General features: G+C 57.1%; 1 protein-coding gene across 26 annotated transcripts in view; it reads left to right on the top strand.

Annotated features, from left to right (window-relative positions):
• Positions 1 to 581: 581 nt before the first annotated feature.
• The window catches only part of ADCYAP1R1 (ADCYAP receptor type I), a 58,880-nt gene continuing 39,409 nt past the window's right edge, over positions 582 to 20,052 (top strand). For 8 of the 26 annotated variants that reach the window (XM_070616161.1, XM_070616169.1, XM_070616176.1 and 5 more), the window contains exons 1-3: positions 1,262 to 1,529; positions 12,519 to 12,658; positions 14,098 to 14,203. In XM_070616161.1, the coding sequence (XP_070472262.1) occupies positions 12,608 to 12,658; positions 14,098 to 14,203 (157 nt within the window). In that variant the 5' untranslated portion in view covers positions 1,262 to 1,529; positions 12,519 to 12,607. Of the gene's footprint in view, positions 871 to 1,261; positions 1,530 to 4,837; positions 4,998 to 6,631; positions 6,880 to 7,236; positions 7,302 to 12,518; positions 12,659 to 14,097; positions 14,204 to 20,052 lie in introns of those variants that run through there. The other 18 variants (XM_070616162.1, XM_070616173.1, XM_070616178.1 and 15 more) reach the window with 13 other exon arrangements.

The raw sequence follows: 20,052 nt of genomic DNA on the forward strand, positions 1-20,052 counted from the left end.
GGCTTCCCCAATAAGGTGGCCACACCCAAAACTTGGGCCCACAGGGAGGCTGGACGATGACTCACTTGAGTGGGGAAGGGCAGAGCCTGGTAGCATAACTGTGGATGGGGATATTGAGGGAGCCCTTGGGATACTGATGCCTGGGACGGTGACCAGAGACTGAGAGCAGGGACAGGTGGGGGCAGTGGGATGGTGGGTGGGGTGAACAGAGGGCAAGTCCTCTGCCTGGGAGTGGTAACTAATTGTTCTCAGCTAGGGTTGCGCTCCATCACTGACTGGCCGCGCGACCTTGACCTGTTTAGTTCTCCTTATCAAGCCTTAATTATCCCACCTGTACTAGGAAGAGATTCAGCAGGACCACAACAACAGAAGCAATAGTAATTTATTCAAGAGTGAGTAAATAAAGTCAGCGAAAACCTATTATGGGGCGTGTGTTCCATTCTTATTTAACGCTGTTGTCAAGAGGGAGGGGTTGGGGGAGAGGTGGCTCTACCAGTGAAGAAGCTGAGGTTCAGAGAGGTCAAGCCACCCGCCCAAGTTCACAGCGCTAGCCCGAGCACAGCCGGGACTGGAGCCCAGACAGCTGACTCCAGAGCAGTATCATTTTCAGTTACTGTAAGCACCCCTGTAAGACACCCCCCTCCGGCCCCCCGCCCCAGCCTTTTCTGGCCATAGAGGGCTTCTCCAGGAGATCACACTTGAGGACATGCAGGCAAGCACCCCAAGCTAGCTGACCTTCCCAGGACTGGGCTGTGGGAGCAAAGGAGAGCCCAAGGAGAGTCTGGGACTTGCCCGGTAAGGAAGGCTTCTCGGAGGAGGAGGAACAGGCTCCGACAGACACGGAATCATGAGGACGTGGGAGAGAGAAAGGTGAGGGCTTTCTCGCGCCGGGTATCTTAGGGAGGGTGGAAAGGAGGGCGGTGAGCCCCGGGAAAGGCCTGACTCTGAGCCCCGGAAGCGGGGCGACAGAGGGGGGCGTCGCCTCCGCATCCTCGCCCCCAGGGTCTCGGCGCCTCAGCTCCCGCTCTTGTCTGCGGCGAGGCCTCCAAACCCCCGCCGGCCCCCTCCCCGGCCTAACCCCTCCCCCGGGCGCCCATTGGCCTGCACCCCACCCCCCAGCCTGCGAAGCGCGCGGGGGAGGCGGTGGTCGGTCGCTTCCCTCCTGCCCCAGGCCTGGCTTCGCGGCGGAGGTGGCGCCTCTCCGGCAGGCAGACCCGGCCGGGAGGGCGAGGGCGGGCGGGGGGTGCCGCGCGCGGGCCCCGGGCGGCGACTGGCGGCGGCGGCGGCGGCTCCAGGCGAGCGCGGTCCCCGCGTGCGCACACGCACACGCCGCCGCGCAGGGACCCGCGGACAGCGGGCGCCGGCGGCCACAGAACGCGGAGCCCCGGCCCGGCGCGCGCTCCTCGGCGCACACGCTCCCCGTCCCCGGGCGGCGCGGGGCGCGGACTCGCCGCTGCGCTCCCTCGCCGCGGAGTCAGCCCGGCCGGCAGGGCAGCCCGCAGCCCCGCGCGAGGCCCCGCCGCGAGCAGGTAAGGGCCGCCCCGCCGCCCTTGCCCCTCCACGCCCCGGCCGCCCCCCCCACCCCCGACTCTAGAACCTTCGCCCCTCGTGGCCCACAGACCCCCCACTCCAGCTCGGCGGTCTCCACCGCGTCCTCCACCGACGGAGAGTGGGCCAGGGCCAGCGCGGGGCCAATCTCCCGAATCCCAAACGAAGCCCCTTCCCGCCGCTGCTCCCTTCCTGCGCGACAGTCTGACCCCCCCCCCCCACCGTGTCTGGGGGTCGCGCTTGGGGCGACAGATCCCTGCACCCCCCAAGGGGGTGGGGTCGGCCTAGCCACCTCGCGCCTCTCCGGGTGCTGAGAACCGAGAACCAGGGGCTGGGAAGGCGCTGCGGCCAGAGGGACCTGTCTCTGTGCTCCCGAGGCAGACGGAAGCGCCTACGCGAACTGGGAAGGCGACGCTGGTGGGTCCCCGAGGGCTGGGTACCGCAGTCCTCACCGGGTTTGAGGGGTGGGCAAGCGATGTGCTCGGTAGGGTGTGGGGTAGGAGCAAGCGTAGAATGCCCCCTCTATGGTGAAACATTCGGGATTGTTCAAAAGAGCGTTGTCCCTCGGTTTCCCGCGGCGCGGAAGGGCCGGGGCCAGGATGCCTGGGCTTGGGGGGTCCCGCTAGGAGACACCCTGCGGCGGCCTGTGGGAGAAAGGTGCTCGTCTCCCGGGCTGAAGCTGGCCGGCCCGAGACCCCTGCCCGTCCCGTTCCTGCGGCAGCTGCAGGGGGGGGGGGGGGGGGCCACATCCTGGTGGGACCTTGGCAGGTTAGGGCTCAGCAGGGAGCCCAGCCAGAAGCCAATTGTATTTCACAAGGAGCCGGGGAGTGGAGCCAACCCCCTGGAAGCAGCTCAGGCCCCCTTTGGAAGATGCTTCTTGGGTGTGGTAGACCCCTGCTCACTCTCCAGACCATTTCTAAGCTTTTAGTGCAGATGCGTCAGTTCCACTTTCTTTACCTCCCCCAGCCACACAGTGCCCCACAAAGCCAGTTCCTCTCAAAAAAAAAAAAAAAAAAGAAAACCCGAAAACTGAGACACAGCATTTGGCTTTTCCTGTGAGCAGCCCTGCGCGGTGTGGGGGGGGGTGGGGGGTGGGTGGAGGGAGTGTGGAGGGGTGCAGAAGAATGGGAGTGGGCCGCACACACTGTGGAGGGCAACAGCCTTGAAACTGCTGTTGGCAGAGGAGACAAGCATCCTGAAGGTCAGGCTAGAACCTTTTGAGTGGCCGTGGGCTTCTGAAGGGGAGAAAGAACTATATGGGGGTGGGGGGCAGGCTGTGGCAGCACCCACATTTTCTCAGGAGGCCCCAGTCTGTGTTTGGTGCTGGCTGCAGGTGGGGTTGGCGGAGCTGAATCTGGGGCTTCTGCTTCCCACTGACCTTGGGGAGGGCAAGCCAGGCCGCCAGTCTGGATGCAAGCCAAAATTTGTACATACAAATTAGAGACAGAACATACTGGGACAGGCCCTAGGCCAGATCATCCATCGAATCCATCAACAAGTGTGTGTGGGGTGACCAGGATGGCGGAGTCGTCCCTTCCATCCCCCACCAGGAGTCCTTCATAGGCGGTTCTGTGTCTGGGATGAGACCTGGTGAGTCTCCTTGCCCCTGTGTGTGGTGAGGGGAAGTGTCTGTGGGGAGCCTCTCCATGAACCCTTTCCTGCATTCCACTGAGTAATCAGACTGAAGGATCCATTAAGGTCCTGTTTTGTGAAAGGTTCAAGCTGGCAGGGGTTTGATTGGAGAAACACTGTGGGACCCATCCTTTTTCATGCAGCTACCGCCTCTCTGCCATGCTCTACCTTGGACACTCCCTCAATTTGTGTTGGATAAACAAACACACAAAATGCATGTTTACAGATCAGTATATGCAACTGAGGAGGTAGGAAGGGCAGGAGCTAAGGCCACAGGGTGGCTTTCTTCCTGAGGACATGGCCTGAGGTTGAGGATCCCAGGTCTGACCGAGAGCTGGCACTGATGAATTGCAGGATAGCTTGTGCTGCCTGGCCTAGGGCAGGACCAAGGTGTGCCTGGCACAGAGCTTGAGTTTGGCTCTGTGCCAGGAAGGCCTACCTTCCCCGAGAGCCGGCCAGCATGGAGCTGACACCTGGAGTAACTGGTTTCTTGTCCAGGGAGGTATGGGAGCAAAGGTCTGATGCCCCGGATAGGGGCTGCCTGGGGGCTTTCTGCACTGGGCTAGCGGCCCTGGAAGCTTCAGCCGTCTTTGACCAAAGGAATCTAAGAGTCCAGGGTCTCAACAGGCTGGGCCTAGTGGTCCAGCTGCCTGGCAACCTGCAGGCTGGAAACTCCTCGCCTGCAACGTGTTTGTACTGAGCCCTGGATGCCGTCAGAGGCACATGGTGACAGCCACCCCCACAGTGACACACAGAGAGGGAGTGACACACTGCTGGGAAGGCATATAGACTTCCCATGACAACTGCCGGAGAGCTGGGGCAAAACATGCAACAGCAGAACGACGAAGGGACCTGGTGACACACCCACTCACACAGATCTGGTCACAACTGGGGGCTCAGACATTTGCCTGAGGAGGATCACAGAAGTCTGCCTTGGTGAAGTCCAGATGCACGATGAATGGAATGGGGAAATTCTGCATGGGTTGCATGAGACCAGAACAAGAGTTGACAAACTTTCTGTAAAGGGCCAAATAGGAGATATTTTAGGCTTTGCTGGCCGTAGACTCTTGTCACAGCTACTTCATTCTGCTGTTGTAGTGTAAAAGTAACCATAGATGACAAATAAAAAAGTGAGCATGGCTCTGTTCTGATAAACTTTATTAACGGACATGGAAATTTGAGTTTCATGCAATTTTTGTGTGTCATGAAATATGAGTCTTTTAGGTTTTTTCTGACCATTTAAAAATGTAAAAACCATTCTTGGCTCACTGGCTGTACAGAAATAGGTGACAGGCTGGGTGTGACATGCTGGAAGGGTTTGCTAACCCCTGGGCTATAAGGTTAGAGAAGAGAAGTGGTTTAAGAGGTGGAAGGAGGGAGGGCCTTAGTACTGAGAGCCTGAGCTGCCCTAGGGGGCGTTGGATGCTTCCCTCCACTCTGCTTGGAGCTCAGAGTGCCCATCTGCATAATGGGTCAGTGCCAGGAGAGGCCCCCCGCCTGGCCTGAGCACCCCACCCCAGGCAGCCTCCTCTGTGTCCGTGTCATAAATCTCCCACTCTGAGGACACCTCGGCACAACATTCATGGGACGACATCCCAGCGCTGGGACTGATCAAACAGATCCTGAGTCCCCTTTCCCCTTCACCCTCTGTGCCCAGGTCTGTGCCCACCTCCACCAGGAGGGAGACTGCAGGGAGATCTGGACATGCCCCTTGTTTCCAGACAGGACATGAAACTGACAGTGAGCAGCACAAGACCTGAAACAGCCCAGGCAGGAGTGAGGGGCTCTCATCCAGGAGGAGGGAGAGGTCAGTGGAGGTGGGTGCAACCAGGATGGGCTTCCTGGAGGTGGTGGGAGGAGGTCAGGTTGGCCTTGAGGAACACCTGGACGCTCTCATCCTACTCCATGCATTGCCTTAGTGGTCCTCATCGTTCCCCCCTGACAAATGGGCACCGCAGAGGGTTGGCTGAGAAAAAAAATGTAGAGCTCCTTGCTAGGCACCTTGGAACTTCCCAGCTTCTGATTTAAGGCTGCGTGGTGAACCAGGTCCTGCCTTCAGTTTTTTCTTATCCCTTCTGTCCCCTTCTGACATTTCCTTCCTGCTATTTCCCTGGAGGTAGGCCAGGGAGACTCTCCTCTCCCATTGTCCCAAGTCTCTGGATTGTGTCCCCCTCTTTCCATTCCAGCTGCCCTTCCCCACCCGGGCCCCTATCACCTCTACCCTGAATCCGGAAAACGGCCTCAGTGTGGCTTTTCTGCCTGCACTTTCCCTTCCGCTCAGCTCACCAGCACTCTGTGGAAGGTTCCTGAACAGGGACTCCTGACTTCACTCTCCTGCCGCACTCTCGTCAGTGCTCCCAGCCCTGTCCCGTGGAACAGGGCAGCGTCCCTGGCATCTGAGGACTGGCACCAGCCTCCCACCCTCTTGTGCACCGCCACCGCCTGACATCTTGCTGTGCCCGTTGACACCCCAAGTCACCTTCCCAGACCCATCCGCCAGGCACTCATCACAGTGTCCTGGGCCCCCACCCCGTGCCCTGCCCGGGCGTGTGCCGGGGGCATATGCGAATGGGAGCTGTCCCTCCTTCCAGGAGACTTGGGACTGCTGGTTAACAGGGTCAGTCCTCCCTCTCCCTGAGCCACACCCTAGGCCTGGGAGGTGCTCAGAGTACCCTCGCCCTTCCCCCTGTCTTCCAGCACTGCCCTTCCCACCTTACTCTTCCCCCTTCTATCATCTTCTGCTTCCTCCTTCCCCCTCTTCTCCCTTTTTCCTCTTGCTAATGGGGGGGGGGGGCGGCGGTGCTCTCCTTGCCAGAGAACTCCCAGAACCCCTCCCGGACAGGGGATGTGCCTGGACTGTCCAGGGTTGAAGGGCTCTGCAGCATGACCCTGGGAAAGTCTCCCTGTCTCTGGGGGCCTCACACCCTCACCAGTGAAATGGAATAATATCACCAGCATGCAAGTATGTGCTCCTGCCCCGAGTCCGCGTTCCCTGAGTGTAAATTGTAGGGCTTGGGTGGAATCATCACTGGGGGCCCTTTCAGGGACCTGGCTTCTGTCACCAGCTGTGTGCAGGACCCTGGGGGCCAGGTTCTGAAAGGGGAAGGTTTGATTGCCAAGAGGAGCATCAGTATTATTGATTAATCCCGCGATTGCCAGGATGCGTCTCCCCCAGGTGCCGGGCTCTGCCTTTATCAGCTCTGACCTTCCTGAGGAGGAAAGGGGTTCCGTCTTCCTTCCCAGAAGCAAGTGCAGTTCCCTCCTTTTGAGGGGTGAGCTGAGGGGGAGCAGCGTTTCATCTTTCAGCCTTCGCTCCCTGGTTCCCTGCACTGGGAGGCAGAGGAGGAATTGGGGTGCAGTCCTGCTCAGGTCTAGTTAATAAAGGGAGCATGTGGCCAGCGAGGGAGGCCGTGATCCACTTCTCCTGGGTCATCTTCTGTCTGGTGTCCAGGCTTGGCACTGCCCTGTGACTGAGAGGGATGCTGAGCAGCCAGAGGACTCCAGTAGGAGATTGCCCAGCTGGCCCCAGCTCCTTCCAGGCAGGAGAGGGACCCCAGGCTGTGTGGTCCAATGGAGAGGGAGGGCAAGCTGCCACTCCCACACGGTGGGGGCTTCACGAGGCAAAGGATGGCCCAGAAGGACATGGTGGGAAGACGTCAGAGCTTGCTCCTGAGGGCCCTGGACCAGCTCTGGTGAGGGGTAAGTGCCCCATCCCAGGAGCCGGGCCGTCCTCAGCCGAGATGCTGCAGAAAGGGTCCTGCAGGGTGTGGGGGAGTGGGGGATGGCTGCAGGGTCTCTGAGTCCCCTCCCACTCCATGTGGGAAGTCGGGAGCCCGGTGAGTCACCTCTGGCTCCGGTGTGCTGAGTGATGATGCCATCTTCCTGTGTGCCTGGTGCAGTGGCTCACCGGAGCACAGGACGTGGCTGCTCGTGTCAGTTCCCGCTCCTGGTCGGTCGCTGGGCTAATGAGGCCTGAGGACGGCAGGCTCCCCTGAGTCTGGAAGGGGGCATGTACTTCCCTCCGGTTCAGGTGTCTGTCACATCCCTTTCTGCCAGGCAGGGCTCTAGGACTCTCCACTGTGTGAAGCGTCTCCCCCTCTCTGGCCTCGCTTTCCCCACAGGTAAGTCAGTCGCTAGGAGGTGGCTTTTAAAATCCATTTCAGGTCTGAAATGCTGCGTCTATAATTAACTCTTCCTAAGGAGGGTGTTTCAGATATAGAAATATGGGCAAGGAGTAGCCGAAGCCCTAACCAGTCCCCAAAGGTGTGAGAGGGATCACTAATGGGGTACCAATGGGTTCTGAGCTGATCTTCCTTTTACCAGTGACAGAAAGTGGCAGGAGCACAGGGATGGAGCATGCAAGCTTTGGAGCCAGGCTGCCTGGGATCACTTCCCAATTCTACCATGTATTTGCTGTGTGACCTTGGGGAAGTTGCTTAGTCTTTCTGTGCCTCAGTCATCTCAGCTATAGAACGAGGATAATGCGAGTAACTACTTCATAGGTTTTGGGCAGGTGAAATGAGTTAATGCATATTTATTGCTTGGAAGTGCGCCTGGCACATACTGAGTGGTTAATAAATGTTAGTCATTAGCAAAGAAAGGCACAGCAGGCCTGCTGTTCCCATTTTGAATGTGACACAGGGCTATGGGGGTAGAGGTGACAGCAAGAGGATGCAAAAACCTGAACATCAGTGGTAAGATGATAATAGTTACGCACATGTAGCTAGGACAGTCTATACTCTATAGAGTTTACTTATATAAATTTGTTTATGCCTCAGAGTAATATCTATGAGATAGGTATTACTAGTATTCTCATTTTACAGGTAATCAGATTGAGGCACAGAAAAGCCAAGTGGCTTTCCTGAGTCCCTAAGGCTAAAAACTCTAGCAAAATGGTCCCCAGCTTCACCACAATGAATACCAGGACATAGAATTGTCCTCAGACCAGTTGCAAAAGCCAGTGGCCCCAGCAGAGCCTGGACCCAGGAGACAACCTGCGTGTGTCAGTGAGAAGATCATCCTGAGCCACTTGTGTGGCTGGGCCGGAAGAACCCAGTGTCCATCCCCAGGGAGAGGGGAGACCAACCCCAGGCTGCAGTGGCCGGGCCTAGTCCTGTCCTGTGAGAGGGCACTGGCTGCTTGGGGGAGTCCAGAGGAGGGGGGCAGCCAGGATGAGGAGGAGGAGGAGCCCCTGAAAGGGCTGCAGGTGGCAGGCCCAGGGGATGCATCTCAGAGGGCAGATGAACCAGCATGTGGCCCTGAGGAGGACCAGGTGCCTGAGACAGTGAGCTCTGAGCGCTGTCCAGCAGGGATGCTGCAAGGTGGCCTCGGGCAGGGATAGGATGGGGGCAGAAGTGCCAGGAGGGGCTGAGGAGATTGTCACCCTGGGAGAGGTCAGAGTAGGTAATTCCATAGGTCCCCAGCAGAGGAGTGGGCTGGTCAAGGCCGGGCAGCTCCCAGGTTCTCTCTCGCTGGTGTCTGTGTGCGGTTGGGCAGGAGTGGACTATAGTGTGTGTATGGGGTGTTAATAAGCCAGGACAACAGTGGGCCAAGAGTAGATCTTACAAGTTTTCATCACAAGAAAACAAAGTCGTTTAACTGTGTGGTGGTGGATGTTGGCTACACTTATTGGGATCATTTCACAATGCGTACAAATGGGGAATCGTTATCTTGTGCACTTGAAACTAATGTTGTATGTCAGTTATATCTCAACAACAACAAATAAGAGAGGGCAACAGTGGGAGTCAAGACCCTGGGTCTAGTTCCAGAGAAGGCCCAGGTTGAGTTCCCCAGCCCCTCTCCCTGTCGTCAGGTGGAGGGGACACCTCTCCCTGGTTCATGTCGTTGCCTAAGCAGCCTGGTGACAGTGCGGGGAGCTGGGGCTGGTGGGGCTGAGCCGTCTGCTCCAGCTTCTTTTTAATCCACTGCAGGGGTGGCTGAAGAGCGGCCCTGCCTGGAGCAGGGACGAGCCTCCTGCAAGTCTGGCATCCCTGTGTGAGCATGTTTGTGCACGCATGCACACACGTGTGCATGTGCGTGTGTCTGTGTGTACCTGCGCCTGCCTCCGAATCCAGATCTAACTGCCTCTGTGTATCTGAATGCCTTTGCAGAATAAGTGTGTCTGTATTATGATATGCATCAATGGTCTGGGAAACGTACCTGAATATCTAAATGTGTGGTTGCACCTGTAGGTCTCTTTGTTCTATATGTGGTGAGTGTGCCTCTGCATTTCTGGGGAGGAGAGTGTGTGTGTGTGTGCGCGCGCGCACACGTGTCGTGTCTGCTGGTCCCTGTAGGACTCTCCACCCTCGTGTGTTCTACACATGGCATTTATATGATGCCTTCAGGCGGGCGCCCTGGGGATCAGTGTCTCTCTTTTTCTCGGTGGGATTGACATGTCTTATGCTCTTCTCTGTGGACCTTTTTCTGTGTATTTGTGTGTGTGTGAGAGAGAGGCAGAGAGGGAGAGGAGAAAATCAGAAATCAGCCAGCCCTCAAAACACAAACTCATTCTCTGCTTGCCTGCTGCCCCGCTAACCCTCTGGAGCAGCCAGAGCAGTGGAAGCTGCTAGCTCTTCCGGGCCAGCTCTGCTGGTTCTAATAAAGGTTAGAACAGAGGCTCTATAATCTGACTCTATGCCAGAGTCACCTGGAGAACTGTAAACAACACTGATGCCCGGGCCCAGCCCCGGAGAGGCCCACTCAGTCGGCAGGGGTATTTTTAAATGCTTCTGAGTGGTTCTGATGGGCAGCCCAGGGGAGCGCTGGGCTGGGAGGTCAGAGCGCACCTTGGGAGCAGGGTCAGGGCTTGCGGGAGGAGGCAGTGAGTCTTGGTTTGAAGGAAGTGGGTGGTGCTGTTGCCTTCTCAGGGTGTTGCTAGGAGCTCTGATTTCATTTCTGAGTGCTCCTCCCTCTTCCCAGGCCTCCTCCTCCAGGAAGCTTGCTCTGTGCCCCAGGCCGAGAGGTCTCTCCCAAGAGACAGAAACAGTGGCTGGCTGATGTTTCTAGTAGCATCTTGCTAGGAGTTGAAGGGAGACAGCTCCTCCGGAAGGAGCACTGTGTGTCCACATAGTGACACAGGCTGTGCATCCGTTTCCCTCCTGTGGCTCTTGTCTGGGCCCTGCTGGCTGTGAGGCAGGCCAAGGACGGAGCTCAGATGAGGAGTCATCTTCCTCTTGGCTAAGAAAGCTGAGACCCGCAGAAGCAAAGGATCTAGCTTGTGGCCCAGTGCTGGGGCCAGAACCCAGGCCCAGGCCGCAGATTGAGATGGTTGGCACCCCACCAGAAGGGCTGTGTGGACCCCTTCCTTACTTCAGACCTCACTAGCCTTTGGCCTGCCATTGTCCTAGGTGTGGGAGAGTCAGCTCTGGATCTCGGAGGCCTTCTGGCTTGCCCACGCTTCTCTAAGCCCTCTGCTGGCTGAGAGAGACTGCCTCCAGCATCTACTGAGGGCCGATGGGCCAGGCACTCCTCTGTTCCAGCCAGGCAGGTCAGAAGTGTCAGCTCTCTGCAGACTGAGCTCTGGGCTCCCCAGGAATAGTGGAAGTGACAGAGCCCCCCGGGGGCCACCAGTGCCAGAGGCAGCTGGTGACCAGCAGGGATGTGGAGGGCTCTGGGAGGGGTTACAGAGACTAAAGCCTGAGTGTCCAGGACAGCTGGTACCTCAAGGTGCCCAGGGATGCTGAGCCGGAGCCTGCCCAGTCCTGACCTGCAGGGGACAGGGTGGGCCAGCATCCCCATGGGCCCCTGGGCTTCTCAGAGCATCTCTTAGGGGTACTCACAGCCTCCCTCAGCATCTCTGAGTGGTCCCTGAGCTGGCAGGGCAGCAGGTGGGTGAGATGAGGGCCCCTTTCCTTGAGCCTTCCTGTGGCTGGTTTTCTTTCTCCTTTTTGGGTGCTTGCTTGTCACCAGATTGAGCTCGGAGAGGCCTAGGGGAGCTTGGAGAGGTAAGGAGTGGGGAGGGAGGGATGGGTAGGCAGACAGCCAGGAGCACAGAGGCCCCGGGGTAATGGCAGCTCTGCCCACTGGTCGGAGGTGTGCAAGGACTGATGGTTGGGATGCAGACCCCCATGGGCCTCCTGAACCAGGCACCTATGGGTTAGTGGTGGCCCTGATATGGGCCTACTCAATCTCTTTAATAAGAATTTAATAGTAATGAAAGTAATAATTTTTAAATTACCATGTAGTATTCCATTGTATGAGTGTGCTGGGGCCTATTAACAGTGCCTGCCTGATGGATGCTTTGTTGCCCCGGTTTTTGCTGTTGATGCTGTTTTAAATGATGCTGCGGTAAACATCCTTGCATTTGCTTCTTTTTGTATGGTGCAGATATTTCTCTAGGAAAGACACCCAGATGTGGAATGGCGGGGTTGGAGGGAATGTGTGTTAATGATCCATTTTAGAAGCAGACCAGACTCTTCCCCTGGGAATGTGCCAGGGCTCCCACAGCCTCCTCCCTTGGCTCCCCGTACCCTGTCTGGTCCCTACTTGCGGCTCCCGTTCTCGAGGACCAGCCCCCCCCCCGCCCCCCCCCCCGACTTGGAGTTCTGCAGCACTGAGGCCTGAGCGCCCTCTTCAGCAGTCACTTTGGTTTGTGTGTCGCGGTGGTAAAGGCATTATCCTGGGGGCCAGGTGGGCTGAGGCAGAGTGGAAGGAGGTGAGGTTTGTTAGGGGAGCCGGCTCCGCAGTGGAACAGCGGCCTTCGTGGAGGGAGCGCTTTAGACAGAAGCGGGTTCTTTCTCATGCATCGGTCTGGAACTGGCTCCACCTGCCAGGCCGGTGTGGCCTTGGCCCCGTCAGCTCACTGAGCCATCTGGGTTCCTTTCGGAGCATCGCTCCCTGCCCCTGGTGTTGCCCCTGCTGCACCATCAGAGCTGGTCCAGCGCTGGGGAAGGGTGGAAGGACGGAAGAGGAGAGTATGCGATGCCTTGTGGACGGGTGGTGCAGAAGTGGCACTGCCCCCCACGTGTCCTGGGGGGACCTTCGTCATAGGCCTGCACTTGAGGGACCTGGAAAGGTCCTCTCCAGGTGGGCATGCATGGGCCAGCAAAACCAGTCGCTGTTGGGGGAGACTGGGGGAGACAACGTCTGCTGCAGAGGAGAAAGCCATCCAGCCTGTCCCAGGAGTAGGATGGGGGCTCAGCCAGCATGTTCCCCACTGTATCCTCGGTGCCCAGCACTGAGTAGGGGCTCAGCTGATGTGTGTGGGATAGAAGAATAAAGAACAGCACGGATGAAGGCATGGAGGGGGATTACCCTCGGAGGCTGAGAGCCTTGCTGCAGGGAGGGGAGGGGGTCCCTGCCCCTCCTCTGGATTCACGCTTTTCCTTTCTCTCTAGCCCGCAGACACCTTGGGGCTGACCAGCGGCTGCTCTGACTGGGAGGCAAGCAGTCCTGGCCTGAGCCTCCTGCCAGGCTGAGAAGTGTCATGGCCAGGATCGTGCAGGCCTCCCTGGCTGCTCTCCTCCTGCTCCCTATGGTAAGGGCCCAGGACCCTCTCCTGCCTGACCAGCTGGAGCCCCAGGCTCACCTGAGCCCCCACCCCCGGAACCTGTGTCTTTCATGTGCCCTCAGTGAAGCTCAATTCGCCTGGCTGGTATCTCTGCCAGCACCCACAGCGGGCCATCCAGCACCTTTGTGTGAATCGGAAAGGGTGCCCCTTCCTCAAGACCCTGTACTGATTTGACTGGAAATTGTTACATAGTTTATATCCCTATTATGATGGTGACGTGCGGCAACCTTTAGAGTTGTGCAGTACACAACCTGCTCAACTGTATGGAGGGGCCCTGGTCAGGGCTGCAGATGGCTTTTTTGATTCCAGTCCCCAGCCCACAAGTCTTTGCCAGGTTAGAGCTCAAAAGCCTGCTTTCTGCTCATGTCTCTCCCCCAGCTAGGGGGATTGGGGGAGGAGGCTTCCCAAGCTTTGGCCCTTTCCCCTCAATCTGGGAATTCAGCCCTTCAATGGATACAGCAGTCTTCAGAGCCCTGGATGCCGGTCCTCCTTCTGCTCTGCCTTACTGTGACCACAGACAAGCCCATCCCTCTCCCTGGAAGCCGCCTGCACATCTGTGAACAGTCAGAGCTAGACTGGATCCCTGAACACTACCCTGGAGTTTTGATTAAAGTGACAGCATTAGGATGCAGCTGTCATGGGATGATGCGCGGGCTTTGAAGTTACTTGGTCCTGCGCTTTAATCCAGTATCTGCCGCTAACCACCTGTGTGACCTTGGGGGCGAGTTTCTTAACTGTTCTGAGCCTTGGTTTCCTCTTCCGTAAAATGGGCCGGGAGTAAATGAGTGCAGCTGGTGGGCCCCACTGAAAGCAACCGCTGCTCCTTCGCCTGCAGCTCCTTGGGCTGGGCTGCGCCTTCTTCCTGAGCCCTCAGAGGAGACAGAGGAGGAGCTCTCCCGGCCCCTCCTCTCTCCCACCGCGGCTTGCTCCCATAAAGTGCAGTACTAGCCGAGTGGTCTCTGGAGCCACAGCACCTGGGTTCAAATCCAGGCTGTGCATCTACTAAGCCATGTGACTTTGAGCAAGTTGTTTAACATCTCTGTGCTTGAGTTTCACGTCTGTAAAATGGGAAATGGTGAAAATAGTACCTACTTTGTAGTACTCGATATATATATATATATGGACAGAACAATGCATGCACATGGTAAAGTGCCATATATGTGTTTACTAATATTATTAAAGACGTGGCTGCAACTGACACCCAGGGAGGGGGTGGGATCCACCCAAGGCCACATGTTGAGGTGGTGAAGGAGAAGAGCCCTCATGGTATGTCAGGGTCCCTGCTGGCCCTGAAATCTCTGTCACTATCCCCTTCCTGCTTCTGCCACTGCCCCCCACGGCCCCTGGGGCTTAGGTAGCAGGCTTGTAGACAAACCTCCAAGCTCCCTCCTGTGTGTTCCCTGCAGGCCACCACCATGCACTCGAGCTGCATCCTCAAGAAGGAGCAAGCCATGTGCCTGGAGAAGATCCAGAGGGCCAATGAGCTGATGGGCTGGAATGACTCCTTCCCAGGTGAGCGGGGTGTTGGGGAGGGCACAGCATCCCCAGCACACGCAGGCCAGGCTTTAGAACTGGTATCCCAGCCCCCTGCCACCTTGTGGAAAGTGGTAGAAGGTACAGGTCCCTGGGTCCTTCAGAAAAGCCCTTTGTGGGGATGGAGTCCTGAATCTGCTCTGGGCAGTGACACTGGGCTTGCCCTCCTTGGGGACAGCCTGCTCTGGATGCCTCCCTCTGGAACGGGCTGTCCTGTGTGGCTGGAGGTGGCCACCTTCGATCCCATGGGGGCTGGGATAGAGAGCTGGTGTCTGAGCTGGGCAGCGGCTGTCCAAGAGCTCGTTAACGGGCAGCCGGGGCCTGGTGGCAGCAGGGACACAGCTGTTGTTTGTGGCCGAGCTGGAGAGCACCTGGTCCACCCAGGGCAGGAGGTGTGGGGTCATTTCCCACCTGCTTTGTTTGCTCCATTAGAAGCCAGAGAGCAGGCAACGGCAGGAGCTCCAGTCCTAAGCCTGTCTGGGGCAGTGCTTCCCGGGGCTGCTGTTAGCCCTGGGGGGATCCTGCTTCCTCGTAGTGGATGGGGCTGTGCCCTGCAGGACATTTAGTGGCCTTAGCTCTCCCCAGTAGATGCCCCTAACACCCGGGATCCTATGACAGCCACAAATGCCTTGCAACATTTCCAAATGTCCCGAGGGAGTGGCATGGCCCCTGTATGAGAACCAGTCGCCTTGTAACCCCTCTCCTCCTGACTTCCCCACTGTGCAGACAGGACGCCGAGGCCCACAGGGCAAAGGCACCCTCAGCTTCCTGATGCCCAGTGGGGCCAGAGAGAGGCTCTGTGTGGGCAGTTGGAGATTTGGGACTGGGGGCATCCTGGAGGCCTCGACAGCCTCACTTATGCCTCAGTCGCTGGAGGGTGTGGCTCTCTGCCCAGACTAGAGGGATCCACTTTTCTGTACAGATCCTCCCCATTTACAGGAGCTCTTCTGAGCACAGTGTTTAAATGGTAATTCATCTGCAGTCCAGTTCAATGTTATGGTAGGCACCCCCCGCCCCCCACCCTACCCTGAGCCCGAGCTCTCCACCAGTCAGCAGTGGACAGGAACTGGTAATGGAACCACTCCGGCCATGCTGCCTTTTCCCTCCAGCCAAGCTCTTGGTCAGCCCTAACCGAAGCCGAAAGTGGATTTAGGTTCCACCAGCCAGGGAAACTGAGGCAGGGGGCCCAGATGGGCGCACAGTTGCAGGAGACCAAAAGAATATCTGGCCCACGCCTCTTGTCTAGGGGATGGGAAAATGGAGCCCTGAGGGCAGGGACTCTAGACCGCATGGGGGGAGGTGTGTGTGAGGCTGAGGTGGGCCTGGAGCCCAGCTGTCCTGCCTCCCAACCCAGGGCCATTGTTCCTGCATTGTAGGTCTCAGATACATTTGGAGCTGAGCAATAAGAAGCATCCAGGAGGGAAGAGCAGAGCGGGGATGTGGGGTGGGGTCCGGGCCTGCAGGTGAGCTGCGTGCCATTTGTGGAGCCCTGGGCTGGGAGAGGACGAGAAAGCTCACCCACAGGGGTGTCCTGGCAGGAGACAGGTGTAAGGATGGACACCCTCCCAGGAGGGGGCAGGCCAGTGCTGGGGAGGGGGTCTCACCCCCAGGCATGCTCAGGAGAGGAAGAAGGGCGTTCTCTGTGGGGAAGGTGGGCAGGGATCCATGGAGAAGGGGGTATTTAAACTAAATTCTTGGTTCTTCAACCTGGCTGCACATCAGCATCACCAAGGAGCTTTTAGAAAAATGTACCCGAGCCACAATCCAAACCAATTAAATCAGAACCTTGGTTTGTCATAGTCACCTTGATTTCGAAAGGCTCCCCAGGCGATTCTGATGAGAAGCTAGGCTGAGAACCCCTGAGCTGGGCCCTAGGGACCAATAGACACTTGACATCAGGTGAGAGCTGAGGGATGGGTGAATGGGGAGAACATTCTAGGCTGAGGGAACCACAGCAGCAAGAGTCAGGGATGGGGAGGGGAGAAGTGAGTAACTCCCTGAATCTGGAGCCCTGAATTCGGGTGGGTGGTGTGGGCTGGATATGGCTAAGGGCCCCGAGATCAGGTATCTCTATGTTCCGTGTCCATCTCTGCTGGAGTTGGGGACAGCAGTGGGTGGCTTCCACTAAGCTGGCATCCTTCCAGCTTCCCCCGGGACCCCACCTGGCCCTCCTCTAGCCCTGCCTCGGGGGCCCTGTGAGTCAGGGCTGACCAAGCTCACCCCTCAGACCTGAACTTGGCTCAGGGCCCCCCCAAGCTTGTGGGAGAGATTCACTCACCCACCCACCCACTCATTCATTCACTCATCCACCCACCCACTCCTTCATTCACTCACCCACCCACCCGCTCATTCACTCACTCACCCAATCCTTCATTCATTCATCACCTCACCCTCTCACTCATTCCATTCACATGACAAGCTGGAATCTTAGGTGTCTGGCCTGGGTGGAGTGAGGGCAGGGCCAAGGGTAGGGGACTGCAGAGAGAGAGGTTTGCACTCTCATAGCCAGGATTGCAGTTCAGAGAGGTCATGCCACTGGGGAGAGGTGGAGCTGGTGCTGTGGGAATTCAGTGGAGGGAGAAAGCACTTCCTGCTGGGCAGGTGAGTGTAGGTGGTGGGATCAGGGAGGGCTTCAAGGAGGAAGGGGCTTTCAGGCTGGGCATGGAGGAGGGCAGAGTGTGAAGGTATCTCCTGGCGGCAAGGGAATGGCCTACCTCTAACCCTGAGTGCCCAGAGGAGAGAGGAGGCTGCACCCTCCCATGGTCTGCCTGAAGAGAGGTTCCCCTGCTTCTTCCTGTCCCCTTTGAGTCATAGGGTAGAGCTCCATAGGATAGAGCTGAGACCTAATTAAGCAGAGTCAAAAGGCAGCCATTAGGTGGAAATGAAGATGAGACTGTGGGCCCAGCTGGACCACTACCTCCGTAGCCTTTTACTGCTCTGTGCCTCAGAACCTCCTCTATTAAAATGAGGTGGCGGGATGGATCATATTAATAGCCAGTTCTTAGATAGGCTTACCTTGTCCTAGTGCTTTTTCCTCCCACTGCAGCAGGGGGTAGGGTCTGTCATTACCCCTATTTTATAGTAGAGGAAGCTGAAGGACAAGGAGGTTATGTACGTTGCTAAAGCCAGTCCAGTAAGAGGCAGGGGTGGAACTTGTATTCAGGCAGTCTGTGGCCTCAACCAGTGGGATGCACTGCCTCAGAAGAACGATAGGATACACTTTGAGCCCCAGCCCCCTGTCACCAGCCATGTGATCTTATTAAGGGCACTTAATACCTTCATTTTCTTGGGGCAAAATGGAGGAAAAAATACTATCTACCACATGGGATCATTGCATTAAATGACAATTGTAACGAGTGCTAAGGATGGTGTGTGGCATTTGCTAAGTACTCAACAAAGACCTCGTCATCAGAGTTGTTGAGTGCCTCCAGGGTCTCCCCTCTTCTGCTGGATCCGAGTTCTTCTGGGGAGGGGTGGAGACATCTCTAGGAAAAGGTTGGTGCAGTTTGGAACAATCTGGAAAGGCTTTATGGAAGAGCAGAGGAGGGGTTGGGGATCAGATCAGGGCTTCAGAGGATGGATGGAGAGGCATGGGGAGGCAGGAGAGAAAGGCCCAGGGGGTGACCTGAGTCAAGGTCGAAATGAGCAGTGGGTATGGTGGGCAGGAATTGTAACAGCTAGCACTTAAATACCAGGGACTGGGTCAGAATCTTTGCACACACCCCGTCGCACAATATGGCTCATTTAAACCTTACCAACCTATGGGCTGGGTAGAGTTTCCGTCCATTTTTCAGATGAGGCTCTGCAGACGCGCTGTTAAGTTGCCGGCCTGGTGCCTAGTAAGTCACACAGCCAGCAAGCGTGGAGCCAGGATGTGCGTTGGTTGGTTCACAGGTCTCGCTCTTAACCACCACACTGCTTTGCAGCTCAGAAGAGGAGTGAGGAGACACACCCACCCCCTGCTGTCCCCTGGCTGCAGTGAAAGGTCATAGACAGGCAGAGGAAGTCCAGATGAGGCTGGACAGAGGATTTGGGAGAGGAGGGCCTTGAATGTGCCCCCAGAGGCCTGCACTTTTCTTGCCTATGAAAAGGCCAAAGGGCATTTGCATTTCTAAGAGCCGGGACAGCATAAGGCTCAGCCTCTGGTGACCTGCTTGGCTGGGTGGCCCAGGCCCCAGCTCCAGTGCGCTGGAAGGAGAGGGGCAGCGTGAGGGGGACCAAGGAGCATGGTCGGCAGGGGCTTTTCCTGGCAAGCTAGTGTTGGCATTGCCCTCCTCGAGGGGACTTGAGAGCAGGTGGCCACCGGCACTGTTCCAATGCTGAAGTCCTGGCAGAGTGTTGACCCTGCTGTCAGCCGCCAGGGGAGGGTTTGCTCCAGCCTTAATTTTCCCGTAGGCTCCCTAGGAGCCTCAGGTCGGGTCCTTGGGGCATCCTTGTCATTGCAGCTGAGCTAGGCTTCTTGGCTTCAGATTAAACCTGCTTGTGCAATACAGGCAGCAATCCATCTCATTGCACCGTACGTGCATTAGAGCCCCTGGGAGCATTTACAGAGGTGGATGTCCAGGCCCTCCCCAACCAACGCGATCAGCATTTGGGTTGGGGCCTTAATGAGGGTATGTGTCTAAAAGCCTCCAGATGATTCTAAAGTGTATCCAAGTTTGAGAATCACTGATGTGGCCAGAGAATAGCATCCACCAGGGTTCTCATGCCATCTGGGGTTGGAGTGCAGCCCCCAGGCACAGGTCAAGCAGGCTGGAGCTCAATCCTGGGAGCCAGGAGTAAAATTTGAGTGTAACGGAGAATTGGCAGTTGTGTGGTATGTTGTCAATCTGTGCTTTGTGAATTGAGAGAGGCCCACCACCCTTCCATGGCCCCCCTTCTCTGCACCTCCCCTGCCCCTTCTGTCCCTAAGCATGCACACTGTGCACAGAACGCTGGCCTGAGGTCAGCCAGTGTCCCTGAAATATACTTGATATGAAAAAAGAAAATCTGTCAGCTTGTTCCAGTGACTGTGTGAACTCACAGCAATGCTTTTATATATTTTTTGTGTATTTATGTATTTTGTGTATCTTCCCATAGTCTTTTAAATCGAATAAAATGAGTACATTGGAATGAGGACACTGACTGTTAGAGGTGAGGCGTGTCTGTGGCACTGTGTATGTGGTCGGGGGGATGGTGACGGGCTCCCCGGAAGGCACCCACATCCCCTCAAATTGTGGTCCCTCCTGGTCCCTGGATCCCCCACCCCAAAAAGAATATGGCATGGTTAATGCATGTAGTGGCCTTCAGAATGGAAGCTGAGGACGTGCTGGGGGAGGCGCCAGAGCTGGGCAGGCAGCTGAAGGGTAGCTAGGGAAGGTAATGGAGAGGGGAAACAAGCCTCTGACTGGGTGGTTTTGTCCACAGCATCCTTGGCGTGTTTTAAAGATGTTTATTGGGTTGGTTATTGAGGAGATAAATGAAGTGGTTTTGTCCCTCATTCCAAACCCCTGAACGCTAAATGGGACTTGAGACAACATCGAGTCCAGCTCTGTCATGTGACACACAGAGAGGCTGAGGCCAGGGGTGGCAGTCACTGGCCAAGTCACACCGAGGGCTGGAGCCAGCTCTGGGACTGGACCCAGGTCTGCCGTCCCAGCAGGGAGCGCCCTTTGTGCGGCAGGGCTCTTGTGCCCAGAGAGCAGGAGAAAGGACTCCTGTGCGTGGGAACCAGCGTCTCTGCTCTTGAGCATCCCGGGCCCACGCAGGTCACAGGCCCCGCCTGCTGGGCTGGCTGCTTTGTTCTCTCTGCTCAGCCCAGGCAGCCTGCCTGCCCAGGGTGAGCCCAG

The sequence above is a fragment of the Equus przewalskii genome, chromosome 4 (assembly GCF_037783145.1).
Source record: "Equus przewalskii isolate Varuska chromosome 4, EquPr2, whole genome shotgun sequence".
NCBI lineage: Eukaryota > Metazoa > Chordata > Mammalia > Perissodactyla > Equidae > Equus > Equus przewalskii.